General features: G+C 37.8%; 1 protein-coding gene across 2 annotated transcripts in view; it reads left to right on the top strand.

Moving 5' to 3' along the window:
- The window catches only part of sdk (sidekick cell adhesion molecule), a 263,671-nt gene that overhangs the window by 238,851 nt on the left and 10,884 nt on the right, over positions 1 to 13,936 (top strand). For both annotated transcript variants that reach the window (XM_083136801.1, XM_083136800.1), the window contains 4 exons: positions 4,348 to 4,587; positions 9,151 to 9,333; positions 10,458 to 10,599; positions 13,326 to 13,610. In XM_083136801.1, coding sequence (XP_082992927.1) covers positions 4,348 to 4,587; positions 9,151 to 9,333; positions 10,458 to 10,599; positions 13,326 to 13,610 — 850 coding nt within the window. The remainder of the gene's footprint in view (positions 1 to 4,347; positions 4,588 to 9,150; positions 9,334 to 10,457; positions 10,600 to 13,325; positions 13,611 to 13,936) is intronic.

Below are 13,936 nucleotides of genomic sequence, written 5' to 3'. Positions count from 1 at the left end.
CTGCATGAATTTTTCTCCGTAGATGTGAAAAATTGCAACTTTTATGAAAATCCAAATCCCATTGAATTTATACATGCTTAATAATGCCCTGAGGGAAGTTTCTCACAGTTTACCTTTTATTTTTGTCGAGCAAGGAAAAGAAAGTTGCGTGGAAAATAAAACAGAATTCTCTCAATCTGTTTACTTTGTTAGTGTCCTTTGCAGAACAGTCAACCTGACAGATGTAGATAATTGCAAGATAACATATATTGAAGTTGATTAGGTAAATTTGAGTTTGAAATTTTTATACAATTAACTATTTTTTGTAAATTAGTATACCCCGTAACATTTGTGGCTTGTGTTTGTAGATGTATTTGGAGTCTGAATATGTGAAATGGCAATGCAAAGTCTGCACTTGAAAGTAAGTATTTTAAATACATACGCCGTGCAGTTGACTTAGAATTTTTGGGTACATTGGATTTTTTGTATTGTTAATATATTTGAGTATGTGTGGGAGGGAGGGGGGAGGTGCGGTAATATGTAAGGTTGAAATAGAGAAAACGTCTGTTTGAACCCTTGAATTTTTGGAAAGTGCACCTTGAAAACCAGGAATTATATTTGAATTTTATAGTGGTTCTAGAGTGGCCACCCTGGGCATCCTGTCACAAATGCACATAAAGGGGACTGCCAGAAAATGGTAGGAAAGAGACTCTTTTAATGGATTGTGATGTTTTTGTGTATGCAGGGAGGGGAGGGGCCACAACTACAATGAAGATTAAAAAAAGTAAAAGGTCCCCTGTGCTTTGCACCATGCCATGAAGGCATATAGGGGGTGTAGAGTTAGGGCCCCACACTTTCTTGATCACAGTTGAAGGTGGGGGTGATGTGATCAATACCACACCACTGGCTGCCTTTACCCCCCCCCCCCCCGAGTTTCCTCCAGGTACTCACTTTATACTGTAGTGCTGCCTTCTAGAGGAAGAAGAAGCAAACTACTGTTGCTATGTATATAGTCTGTGCAACAAGATGGAATGTGGAACGTAGTTTCTATAAATTTAAAGTGTTACATTGTTTGTGAGTTTCTTAATAAAATGCAGTTAATCTTGTTAATGCATGTATTTGCATTGCACATCATATACAACGCTGGGTGGGCACTGGAGCTACTTGAACAGGTGGAAAAATCCTGGTTTTCCTCCACCAGGGATCAAACTCGGGTCTCACATGATAGTCACATGCCCTAACGACTGAGCTACCATGCTCGTTACAATAAAGATGGAATTTGAAAATGTAGAAATGGTGTCAGTTAACAACCACAAAACCTATTTTGTTTTTCTGGTTTAGATACAATTGACTGTGCTCACACAAACCAGTGGCTAAGAACTTGTTTACACCATTTCCATTGTCTCCTTTAATTAATTTGGAAACAATATATTACATATACATTTTTTTCCAGATTATTGAGGGAGACATGCTTCCTTTGTTCTCCCCACTCACAACACCCTAGGTTTGCACTTTGTTTAAACTATTAAGGTGCTGGAAGAGGTTACATTTGTTTCCATTTCTTAACAGAATTTTCTATCTGGGTGGTTGAAAAGTTAAATATATACAGTCATGCAACCGAAAATTTGAATGTACATAACTTTTGTACAATAAGCGATAGAGACGTGAACCTTGCACTGGGTATTAACTTTGCATATTAGAAACATTTTTTTAACAACATTTAACCCTTAGTACGCCGCGCGGTCTGACGAAAGTAAGCCCAGTGTCGCAGAGGCTTTGAGCGGGAAATTTGAATTCGTATACATAATGGAGAAAAATCATAATAACTCTGGCACTATGGGACCAATCTACTTCGGATAACTTTTGTTTTGCAGGCAATACATCGGTGCATGCAACCATGTAAAATTTGGATGCCCCAACCGTAAGGGGGTTACAGTCGGGGGCTGCATCCCCCGAATTTCAATGAAAAAACATAAAAATGTGAGTTTGCCCCCTCTTCTCCAGCTACTTTGGGGAGAAAACCGGAACTTTTGCTTTTTTTTTCAAAGAATAGACCTTCCGCAACAGAATGAAAGTTGATTCATGTTCGTGGGTGCAATACAATTTGAATAATAAAGGCAAAACTTAAAACTCGATCGAATTTTAGCCAATTTGCATATTATTCATAAAATTGTTATAACTGACACCATGAGACCAATCTACTTCGGATAACTTTTGTTTTGCAGGCAGAAGATCAGTGCATGCAACCATGTAAAATTTGGATGCCCCAACCATGGGGGGGGGGGGGGGTTACGGGCGGGGGCTGCATCCCCCGAATTTCAATGAAAAAATCATAAAAATGTGGACTTTGCCCCCTCTTCTCCAGCCACTTTGGGGAGAAAACCCGAACTTTTGCTTTTTTCGTTCGTACTTGCATCTTGTGTAGCTACTGTGAATCTTTCTTCCCTGTTGACTCGGCTCTTTGTGGAAATATGTCCGGAAGGAAAGGATTGTGCGTTAGGGAAATCGATGAGCTGTTATATGATACGAACTGTTTTATGGTGAGGCCTTTCCTAACAGAGGAGGGAAGGGAGCCTTTGCAATCGTTTGTTTTGTCTATACTTCTGGATAGACGCATGCTTTAGACTCATGCTTCTGGCCTCTGGCTATCGTCAAGCTTCATTGCATTTCTAACAGAGAGGCGACAGAAAGCTGACACCTGCCAAACCTCATCCAATCCCCTCTCTCCTTGCCCCCCCCCCTCCCGCCACTACTTCAGCTGGATCACCAGAAAGAAGAATGTGTGCCTTATCAGTACTAAATCACAGTGTTGAAAGCTTGGAGGAAAACAGCATCGTAAATACCAAGCATTTATTGTGTCTGTCAACTGAAGAGCGAGAAACATATTCCGAGAAAGGAGGGGGGGAATTTGAAATTTTCGAAACAAGATTGCAAAACAAGTTCCCGAACGAACTGTCAGTGTTTCAACCTCAATATACAAATATAAGTGTGGCAAACCCTCGATAATTGTATCTAAAGCTGTTTGTAACATATGTGTTACAGCGGCTACAAGGGACATACTTTTTTTGTAACATATGTGTTACGGCGGCGAACTAAGGGTTAAACAATTATTAACAACAATAATCAATAGCCACAAAAACAGCAGTGATGGGATCTGATGCAATGACCGTGAATCCAATGAAATGACCCATCCACTAAGTCACTTCCTAAGTTTTTGCTCTCAGAATGTTGTTGCACGCTGAAGTAAAATTTAGTTTATTTAGTAAAGGTAATATAGCACCAGAATTACTGTAAATTAAGCCTGTGTGATCCTTTTGGGATGTCAACAGCAAGGGAAAAGGGGCTAGTGTGTGTGTGAGGATAAATGACTTGTGTTGCCTTCAATTTAACCAGCTCCCATTTTATTCACTCCAAATCCACAAGAAGCCATTAACTTAGAAGACAATACCAATCACCACACTCAAGACAACAGAAGGTAACCTGGCACACATCTTCCAAGTCTAACTACAGAATGAAATCAACAAGGTTTATTTCAAACTTAATCTCCAAAGTTACACAAGCACTTGTCCCACTGTTTCACCAAGCGGTGAATACTCTGCTCGTATAACTCCTTTGGTTGAGATTGGAACCAGTTGCAAACATTGTCAATGATTTCATTGTCAGAGTGGTAGTGCCGACCCTTCAATGCCTTTTTCAACGGACCAAAGATATAGAAGTCGCAAGGTGATAGATCAGGGCTAATGGTGGGTGTTCCAACACTGTATACCCAAACATCGCCAACATGTTCTTTGTAACAGCTGACGTTTGTGGCCATGTGTTGTCATGCAGCAAAACCACTACAGAGAACAACAGGCCTTGATTGCTGCACGCAAACGGTGGAGGGTACTGCAGTAACAAGCAGCGTTGATCGTTTGACCATGGTCCAGGAACTCAAGGAGAAAAAAAAAAACATGTCAGCATCACTTTGCCACTACTCTTCTTTGCTGGCAAACATTTCGCTGCCACAGGTGAAGTACTGACTGATTGACTGCCTGCCTGCTCACCTTCTCGGACGATACTGCTGCCCGACTGCCTATGCATATCACGTGCTCACATGCGACTATCTAGGAAGAGTCCATTATGCAGTAGGGGTTTCCCTCCTTACCTCCCGCTCCACCTCTACACAGGGTTGTCGCCACACACATGCATAAATATAACCCAATACATTCACTGTTCCGTTTTCATTTGATCCACCCTAATATTTACATCAACTTCTGAATCATTGAGAAAATCAAATAAAATGCATGTGTGTAAAATACCAACTATTTCACAGCTATTATATTCTTGAACAAAAACAAATATATGCCTAATATTTATGTTTACTTCCAGGCCAAGGAGACCACTTTACATGACCTCATGCGTGACAAGAATTACGAAATAGTGGTGGTCCCATTCAACTCCCAAGGGTTGGGACCTCCAAGTGTCCCCTCCACTGTGTACGTAGGGGAGGCAGTTCCTACCGGAGAGCCTCAAGATGTTGAGGCATACGCTTTATCACCAACAGAAGTTCAACTGAAATGGAAACCTCCTGAAAAGGGACGACAGAATGGTGCTCTTCTAGGATATAAGGTGAGTCTGGGTTTAAACTTTCCTTGTGGGTTCTTCAATAGACATGTTTCTGTGACAATACTAAACTTCTTACACCACGTGCTGGCAACATTTTTGTTAAATACAACCCTAAAGCATCGGAGTTGCTGGTTCTGCTTCCTCTGTTTCTCTCGGCCAGCCCTGATGATGACTACAAGATGGAGTCATGGGCTTTTAACACCTTAAGTGGGGTGGCATTCATTTAGGCCATCCACAATGTGCTTTTGCAGTGTGGAAGGCATACATGTACACTTTGATTTGCTTTAACTAAATTCTACTGCAGGTGACAGGTATATTTACGTCCATACTTTCAGAACATAACAATCAAGTCAGTAAACAAAAGCAGTAGAAAAGGAAGAAGATGAAATAGAAGTAAAAAAAAAAGTAAAGTGCTCCCCTGTGCATAGCACCACACCATGAAGGCGTATAGGGGGTAACGCCCCACACTTTCTTGATCCAGTCGCGAGTGGGGGTGATGTGATCAGCATCATGCCCCTGACCGCCTTTACCCCCTAGGGTTTCCCCCAGGTACCCATGTTATTTGATGCTGGGTGGGCGCTGGGGCCGCTTCCATCGTTAGATAAGTTCCCGAATTTGAACCGTCCGGGATCAAACCCGGGACCTTTAGCATGGTAGTCAGACGCGTTACCAACTGAGCCACCGCGGCCACACATGAAATAGAAGAAAGAGACTATAAGCTAGATGTAGGCAAAGTAGTATGCTCTTGTGCGGTGAGGTTTGTGCATAACATAAAACCAAAATACGGCTTAAAACCAAATTTGCGTAAATTGCACTTGTTTGAAATTTTGTTTAAGTCCACTTTATGTGCATATAGGTTAATCGGGATTGGACCTATGGTTTAAAGTGGGATCCAAACCACTGTACAATGTGCCTCCACCAGGTATCGAACCTGGGACCCCATGATTAGAAGGTTATCTTGAAGCCTGAGTTGCACTTGCTGTTGACCTCTGAAAGCAGTGACTGATTGTGAATCGGAAAATGAAGAAGATGAAAAAGAAAAAGGGAGTGATGAAATGGAATATTGCTATAAAATAATCCATTTTCCAGTAGTGATGACTCCAAGATGGAGTCTAAGGCTTTTAACTTCAAATGTAATGACCAATATTGGCTGATACTTTTCTAGTCCAGTATTTGAAAGGGTTCACGAAATCATGCATGAAACTTTCTGCATATCTAGAAAATTAATACAAAAATATACAGGGTGTCTGTAAAAGGTTGTTTACAGCTTCACAATTTAGTAGCATAACTTTTAATTAAATGCATACTGAGATTTATGTGATACACAAACTTTTCTGGACAATTTTCTGTCCCTCAAAAATGGTATTGATGTCAATCTTGCCTTCTTCTTTCAAAAATCAGAAAATATGTTTCTAAGTTTATGTGTTTGTAGGTTATTATTTACCATACCTTTCTGACATCTATAAAACTTCCTCTTTCTACAGATATATAATATGCTACACTTTATATACACTTCCTCACATTTATGAATGCTTTTCTGCAACAAATTTTTTAAATAAAAAGTAAAACACTGTAATAAAATTTACCCAAAACATATTTTCACTATGTAATATATAAATACAGGAAAACCTCATTAATACGAAGTTCAAGGGACCAAAAAATGTCAACTTCGTATTAAACGACTTCGAGTTATCCAAACTTTTCAAGATGGCGCCTGTTTTCAGGTGTAAATAAAGTAGAGTATAAATTCCCCCCACAAAGGATGTTTTACACTTGGTGGTAGCTCAGAAAATAAGCTTTATATGTACTATATAATAATATTGTACGTTTTAAAGAAAGTGTAAAAAATGTTAACGCGGACACAAAGATTTATCCATTTATCCTGCCTAGTTATACAACCGGTTATGCACGGGATGCATGTTGTGGCAAAAAGTCTTTTAACAAACGGTATTTTCTTTTAATTTTTCTCTTCAACGAAATTCTTACAATTTTAGTTCATAAGAAACCCGTTTGCACGGAGACCTAGGGAAAGGAAAACAATCTCGTTTACTGCAAGAAGTGAAACTAGGAAGAATCTTGACGGTAGTCACTGGCGCAAGCAAGAGACGGGAGGTAATCGGACAGAATGAATATTGGATTTTATGTGCGTTCACTAGAACATTGTCCGTTACAGGATTAACTGGTAAGAGAAGATTCTGTTGGGAGAGAACACAACCTTTCCCTGGCAAAAAACAAAAAAATCTTGGCTGTAAATTTCGTTCTGGTTCGGCTGTTAAAAAGATATCCTAAAAAAAGTCACGTATTCTTTGCTTCAGTTAACTTCATAATCGCCCCCCTCCCCCTTTGCAGGGATCAGTTCAAACTCTTCCTCAACTTGCATTGGAATCCACTCTGAAAAAGTAAACACACAACTTGCGATCTGTTTGCATGGCGCACTCGATAATCACTCTGGTTTGGATCCCACTTTAAACTGTATATTTAATCTCGCTTAGCTCATCAGCATAAAATGAACTAAAAACAAGCTTTACGAAACTTGCGTATTTTCAGATTAATCGACAATTTATTGTAGGTTTCAGGAATATTCTGGAGGTCAAACACTCGCTCCGCGAAAACTTTTCCTCTCGTATTCCTACATTGAGCATTGCGGTTTTTTTTTTGTTGTTGTTGTTGTTGTTTTTTAACAGCAGCATGCTAATGGTTCTGAAGAAAAACGGGGATTATATGGCTTTGCGAGATTCAAAACAATGACGCTTACTCCTTCCCACTGGATGAGTCATTGCAGTTACCGGCTTGAGAGAGCTTTCCAGACGCTAGACTAAACACTGGCGCCAGCTGCAGCGTAAACACAATGAGATCGGCTGGAAGTTAGAGCAGCAGGTGGCAGAAGGGAAATCATGAGCATTTTAAAGATAACGCAGTTGTCCAGTGTCGAAGATCGAACTTTTATCAGCAGTGTGAAAAAAAAATGATCCTTGTATTACCTTTTACCATGCAACAGACAATAATACGGGCAATATTTCCTATCCAGACAGCTGCATTCAAACAAGAAAGAGGGACCTGAATTCTGCAATTATCGCATTACCATGCACACCAGTGGCGGATAATGAGCTGTTGTAGGAGAAGGAAGGGGGTCACTTTTCTTTTACTTATCATGCGGTTTTTGTTCGTTTTGAAGAAGGTATTCAGAACTGTTTGCTTTTTTTTTTAGATGCCAAAGGAAAGGAGCCAGTGTGCACACACGAGCAAGAAAATTGTGGCCGAAACAATTAGCAAGGGACCCCCCCCATTTGCTGATAGCAAAAGGGGAGAAGTCACGCAGACAACAAAACACTGTTTTGGCAAATTTATGACCGGCACAGTTGGGAAACGTATGAAACGGGAAACTGTAGTTGCAACATATGTAAGATCAACGTCAACTTTTGCGGGAAACCTAGATGACAACGCATTAAGCGGGTTGGCGATCTTTAGTTGGCCTATGCGGCTTTGATTATCTGTAACAGTTTCCCTTTTTTAATGAATTTCTACAGGGCACAAAGAACACGCTCTTAATGAAAGTGGTTACCGGAAGTTGTCGGCTACCAGGCCAAAAGTTGCTCGCTCACGGGAAATTGCTTTATCTCGAGCTCAGAGCTAGACAGATGGGTGAGACTTCCAGGCGCCACGCATCTTGTATTTTGAAACATTCGTGCGATCTTATCTCGCATTTCTCATCTAGCACTGGTGAATATTTCCAAGGTGGCGCATTCAGCGGGGAAAGAGCTTGACCTCCCATGCACATTGACAAAGAATGTCAATGTCCAGCGGGCATTTCGGGCTACTTCCCTGGAGTTCTCAGCAGCTCTTAGGACAAGGAAACATGTCAAGGTCAAGTTAAAATAACGTCAAAGCTCTCTCCACATTCGATCTCTTGTCGACTTACGCAGGTGTCTACTTCGAATTAAGCGAAACCAGTTTTGCGGAAGGGTCTTGTAAACAACTTCGTATTAAAAATTATCCGTATTTCGATTTATCCATACTGAAATACATTATAAATCCTATCTTATCGGCTGGGGAATGGGAAGAACTTCGGATTAAAGGGTACTTCGTATTAACCAATATCGTATTAACGAGGTTTTCCTGTAATTTAAAATTAACTTAAACACTTCCCCTTAAGATTCGAAGTTGTCAGTAAATCCAAAGTGAAATCCTCGTGAAGAATTTATACAATGAGCAGATAAATGCAATTCTCAAGAGCATAAGCAAAAGTGCAACATAATTCGATACGAGTACAAGTCAGATTCCACAGGGATGAAAGTAATATGCTCACGCCATCTTGTGATTACAATACATGTGCACAAGAGACATGGTGTGAATATAGCACATCCTTATTCACAATACGACTGTATAGTGAACGGTGGGCTATGCCTGTCTTATTGGACTGTAGTTATATGATGGGCTATTCCCATGGTACATCCAGAATGTGTTGACTCAATATTTCTTGATCAAACTTTCCAGTGTAATCTTGTTTGTATTGTTCTTCTTATTATTAAGGAATTATAATAATAACCTGTGTTTGTTACATTCCAGATATTTTATGTTGCAAGTGACCCAGCTGAAGAAGAGGAGGAATTGGAGGTGGTTCCAGCAACATACAATTCTCACAGTCTTGTATTTCTCGACAAGTTTACTCTGTACAAGATCCAGATTTTGGCTTTCAACCCTGCAGGGGATGGACCAAGGTCCGAAACAATCACTGTGAAAACTTTCCAGGTAAGAATTTGGAAATAAATAATATTTGTCAAAATTTTTTTTGTGAAGTTATAAATTATGTGTTTTAGCTAATAATACTGAGTTATGTTTTGTATATAATTTATAACAAGTTTGATACATGGGTAGCAGTGGGTGGAGGTGGTATAGAGTGATGTGATCGTTACTGATGGTTAGAGCGGTGAAAAAGTGGTATATAAAATGACATTTTCATTTTAAAAATGTGAACATAATCCCAAATTTGATTTGAAAACTGCACTTACTGCACAAAATAAACATATTCCTTCTAATAGCACATTTATGTCATTACCAGAATATTAAGTTTATTCCTGTATAAAGGGGTCCATTTTTGCTTCTCAAATATTTACAGCAGAATTAACCAATTTTCCATGAATTGCATAACTAGCAGGATAATCGGACTTCAAAAAGTGTTGCATTGGTAAATAAACTCTAAATTTCAAGTGTTTGAGTCAATTTCGCATTTTGCAGTTCATTTCGCATCATTTCGTGACAAAACAGGGTAGGAAAATGAACCTCACACCTTTCAGAAACATGAAAAATTAACATTACAATGTGTTATTTCACATTTTGTGTTTTTGTCAAAAACAAAATATGCATGGCTCTACTGATGGTGCATAAGTCAATATAATTAAAAATGCAGTTAGCAAGAAATATTTTTAAAATGTGATATTAAGAGTTATGTTTCCAAACCTTTTTCTGTCAAAGATGTTTTTTTTAAAAAAAAGTAGATGTTCAACTGTATTTTTCCCAAAAAAAAAATTTCTATATTTTTCTCATACCTCTCAAATAATTTAAATCTATCTACCATGTTTTTGGCACGCGGTTGCTTAATGACTTAAAATTTTAAAAAAATAACACTTTGGATGTGGACAGGAATAAATAGACAGAGGTAATAGAGGAGAGTAGTGAGCAAAACTATTGAATTTCTAAAAATAAATATATTTTATTGATGCCCCTGCTTGCTTTTTGATTGTTATTACTTATTACAGGAAAAAAGGAAATATGCTTATTCGAGTGCACTTAACTGCAGTTTGTTTCACGGAAGTAGAATTCAAATGCAAAATAAATGTCCGTTGATAACTGCTTCATTGTATTTCATATTTCAGGGAATACCTGGTCCTCCCAGCGATTTGAGATTTTTAGACATCACCATGACATCTCTAAAGGTTGTGTGGGATCCTCCTGTAAAGAAGAATGGTGAAATTGTTGGGTATATAGTCAGCTATGAAACTGCAGAACAAAACGAGAGTAAGTATTTATCTTTTATAAAAACTAGGGATGTGACGAAGCTGAAAATTTACCGATGCCGATATTTAACCGATTCCGATACATAAGATTATTCAACAGAAATGCGATGTTATTTTCAGCATGACAAAAATAAATTTGCTATGTATATTTCTATTGGATACATTTGCATCTAAAAAAAAAAAAAAAGTGGTTATGTGAACCTTTAAGAACATAGATTCTTAAAGAGATTTTACATTAGTACACAAGCAGTTCTTTGAAATGCAAAATTAATTCTTGTTCTTAATGTTGTAAATTTAATGCTGGCAGATTGAACTTCAGAAACAGGTATGCCCAAGTATTTTCTTACTACTTGCTGCTGGTTTGGATACTCAATCTTGAATTTCCAATACAACAGCGGATCCTGGTCACGTGGAATAGTTGGTTCAGCAATGTACTGTTTTATTTCTGATTTTGAGGTAGGATGATCCTCTGAATGAGAGTTTGCAATAATTTTATTACAAAAACTCTACAAATGAAAAATCATAACCTAATTAAAATATAAAACTTATTAGAAGGTAGACTCTAGTATTATCTGTACCGGTTTAAAAATTGGATTTTTGCCGATTCCGATTCCGATTCCGATGCCGATATGTCAATTTCTGCCTATTTTCATACATCTGTAATCAGCTTCGGCACATCCCTAATAAAAACCTTATTTTCAAATTATGATAGGAATGTTGATTATATTTTTGTAAAGATGGTTGTAATAAATTTGTTGATGTCCATGGACTGTGTTGCACTTTCCCAGTTTTAATTTTTCTTATGGACATAAAAGTAAAAAATTAATGGATATTACTTTTAAGTCCTGTTTTAAAATTCAATGGAACCTGAATGTGAAATCCTGGGGGAGGAACTAATGTTCTGTTGAATTGATACAATCACAGTGGTGCCAACCTTTGAAAGACATTGGGTTGGCTGAACCTGAAGATTTGTTTTATGATTTTATGAAATAATAATATGCCACAAATAGGCTGAGAATCACCATAAAATGCCTTTTTTTTCATTCCTTGGCCAGAAAATGTAGACTTTTATGTTTAAAACCCTTTCAGGCCATTTTTGAGAGGAATACATGAATTTTAAAGTGGTTTTTTGCCTATTTTACTCCTAAGTGCCTATTTTGCAGATAAAGTTTTAGGATGCCTAATCCAGATAGTGTAAATAGTATGAAATATTTTGATAACACTCAGTCAGTACTTAAGTTGTAAAATATTTTGTTTTCTTAAGCGTGGGGACTTTATTTCAAAAATAAAATAACAGGCACATTATTAGGTGTGCTCGAGCCCCACAGGCAAATATAAGAGTGTGAAAAAAAACACACTTGTGTTCCCCATGTCAGCCTTTGTAGCAGAGTGGTTAATGTAGTGTGTTTCAGTTCTAGGATTCCTGGGCTCAAATTCTGGGCAAGGAAAGAAGCTTTCATTCTGTTTTTTTTCTTTCACCTTTGTCATCATGATTAAGCTTTGGAGGTTGAAAAGCACCATACATATAAAATATCTGGACATATACAGCAAAACTCCATTCGTGAACTTGCTAGCGTGGTAATCATGCATAAAGATATTGAATTTTCATTTGACAGAGAATTTCGATAAGTTTTAGGCTTCCAGAGGAAAAGAAACCACTGCTCTTCGCTGGTGCAAATATGTGAATGAGGTGCCATCATTAAAAATGATGAAAATGGTGTTGTGTTCCTCACTTGATCAGTGTTGCATCCTTGAGGTCGCTTTGTCTACCAAAATAACAAATCAAAAATTCTTGACCTTCCTTTCCTATTTCTTGACCTTTTTCTTAACATTTATTTAATCACCTCCTACTTATAAATTGTTGCAAAATTAAGAAAATATATAATTTTATTCATTGAAAAACCCCTACCACAAGGAAAAACTGAAGCTGTACTTTAACGAGAGATTTAGACTTGTTTTAATTATTAATTTGTGTAAAAATTAATGCTTCAGACTTCATCCTGGATGGGGAATGGCCAATTACTTTATTTAATATTTTTACAAAACTTCACACACACAAGAACGTAACTCTCAAGAAACAAAGTGACCAAATCTTAACCACAACTCAAGACAATATTAGATTTTCAAATATTCAGTTTTATCAAATCACACTACACGTATATAACAATGTAAATTCACTATACTGTAAAAATAGCAAAATTCTTGACCACAAGCATAATTTCTTTACTTTCTTGACCTACCTGTTGATTTTTTTACTTTGTCTTGGCTGGTTGACACAACCTGAAATGCCAGTTGATACCTGATGTAAATCTGACCTGTATAAGGTCTGTCATAATTTCTATCAGACTGTTAAGGTTTTCAATTGACTCTCCCTCGTACATTCCTGGGTTGTAAATATTCCCCTTATTATATACATTCAATCTTCATGGTCTTCATAAAGCAACATGTTATAACATTTTCCAGGATTTTACATTTTCTCACATTTAAAGTTTTTTCACTTTGGTCTCCTGAAAAACACAGAATTGAATCTCCAGGTAAAACCTGTAAGAACAACCTGGATAATTACATTTATTGAAGACGTGAATATATCACTCAGGTTCTGAACTAAATATTTGTCACTTCATAGCACTTTTATACAATGTAAACAATTTGAGGAGCTTGATTTTGAAATGATGCATTTCACAGCCAAAGATATTGAATTTTAACTGTATTTCACTACGTTTACAGGGTTTGGGTTTAGTAAGCAAGTAACACAAACAGTTTCCGGCACCAGTCTGAGTGTTCATAATTTGGAAGAGGAAGTTGCGTATGTGTTCACTGTAAGAGCTCAGACGATAGACTACGGGCCTCCAGTTTCAAGAAATGTCACCACGGGACCTCAACCAGGCTCCCCAAGCCACCCAAAGGACTTATTCATCACAAAAACCGTGTCGTCGGTGAATATGCACTGGGGCAATGGTCTCACGGGAAAAGGAACCATTTTGGGATATTACATTGAGAGCAAGAGGAAAGGTAAGTTTGATCTGATAAAATAAATATAAATTCATAGCACTGAAGGGTAGGAGTTCAAGTTCAGGTCTGCATAATTTCACCTGATCATCATTCATCCTCATCATTGCAATTACTCAGAAGAGCAAAAACAACAAAAAATCAGAAAAGTACAATTCATGATGTTTCGAAAATATGTGGCTCAATGCCAGGGTAAAAAGTTTGATCCTTGATGAAACCACAAGTTTCAAAACTTTCCCAATAGTAATTCTAACTCATATGTGTGCCATATTCTGTTTGTTTATTTTAATCAATACTGAAAACAACAAAACTAGCATTTTGACATTAAT

The sequence above is a fragment of the Lepisma saccharinum genome, chromosome 15 (genome assembly GCF_977018435.1).
Source record: "Lepisma saccharinum chromosome 15, izLepSacc3.1, whole genome shotgun sequence".
NCBI lineage: Eukaryota > Metazoa > Arthropoda > Insecta > Zygentoma > Lepismatidae > Lepisma > Lepisma saccharinum.
Note: the sequence above shows the minus strand (reverse complement) of the source record. Positions and strands in the feature narration are given on the sequence as shown.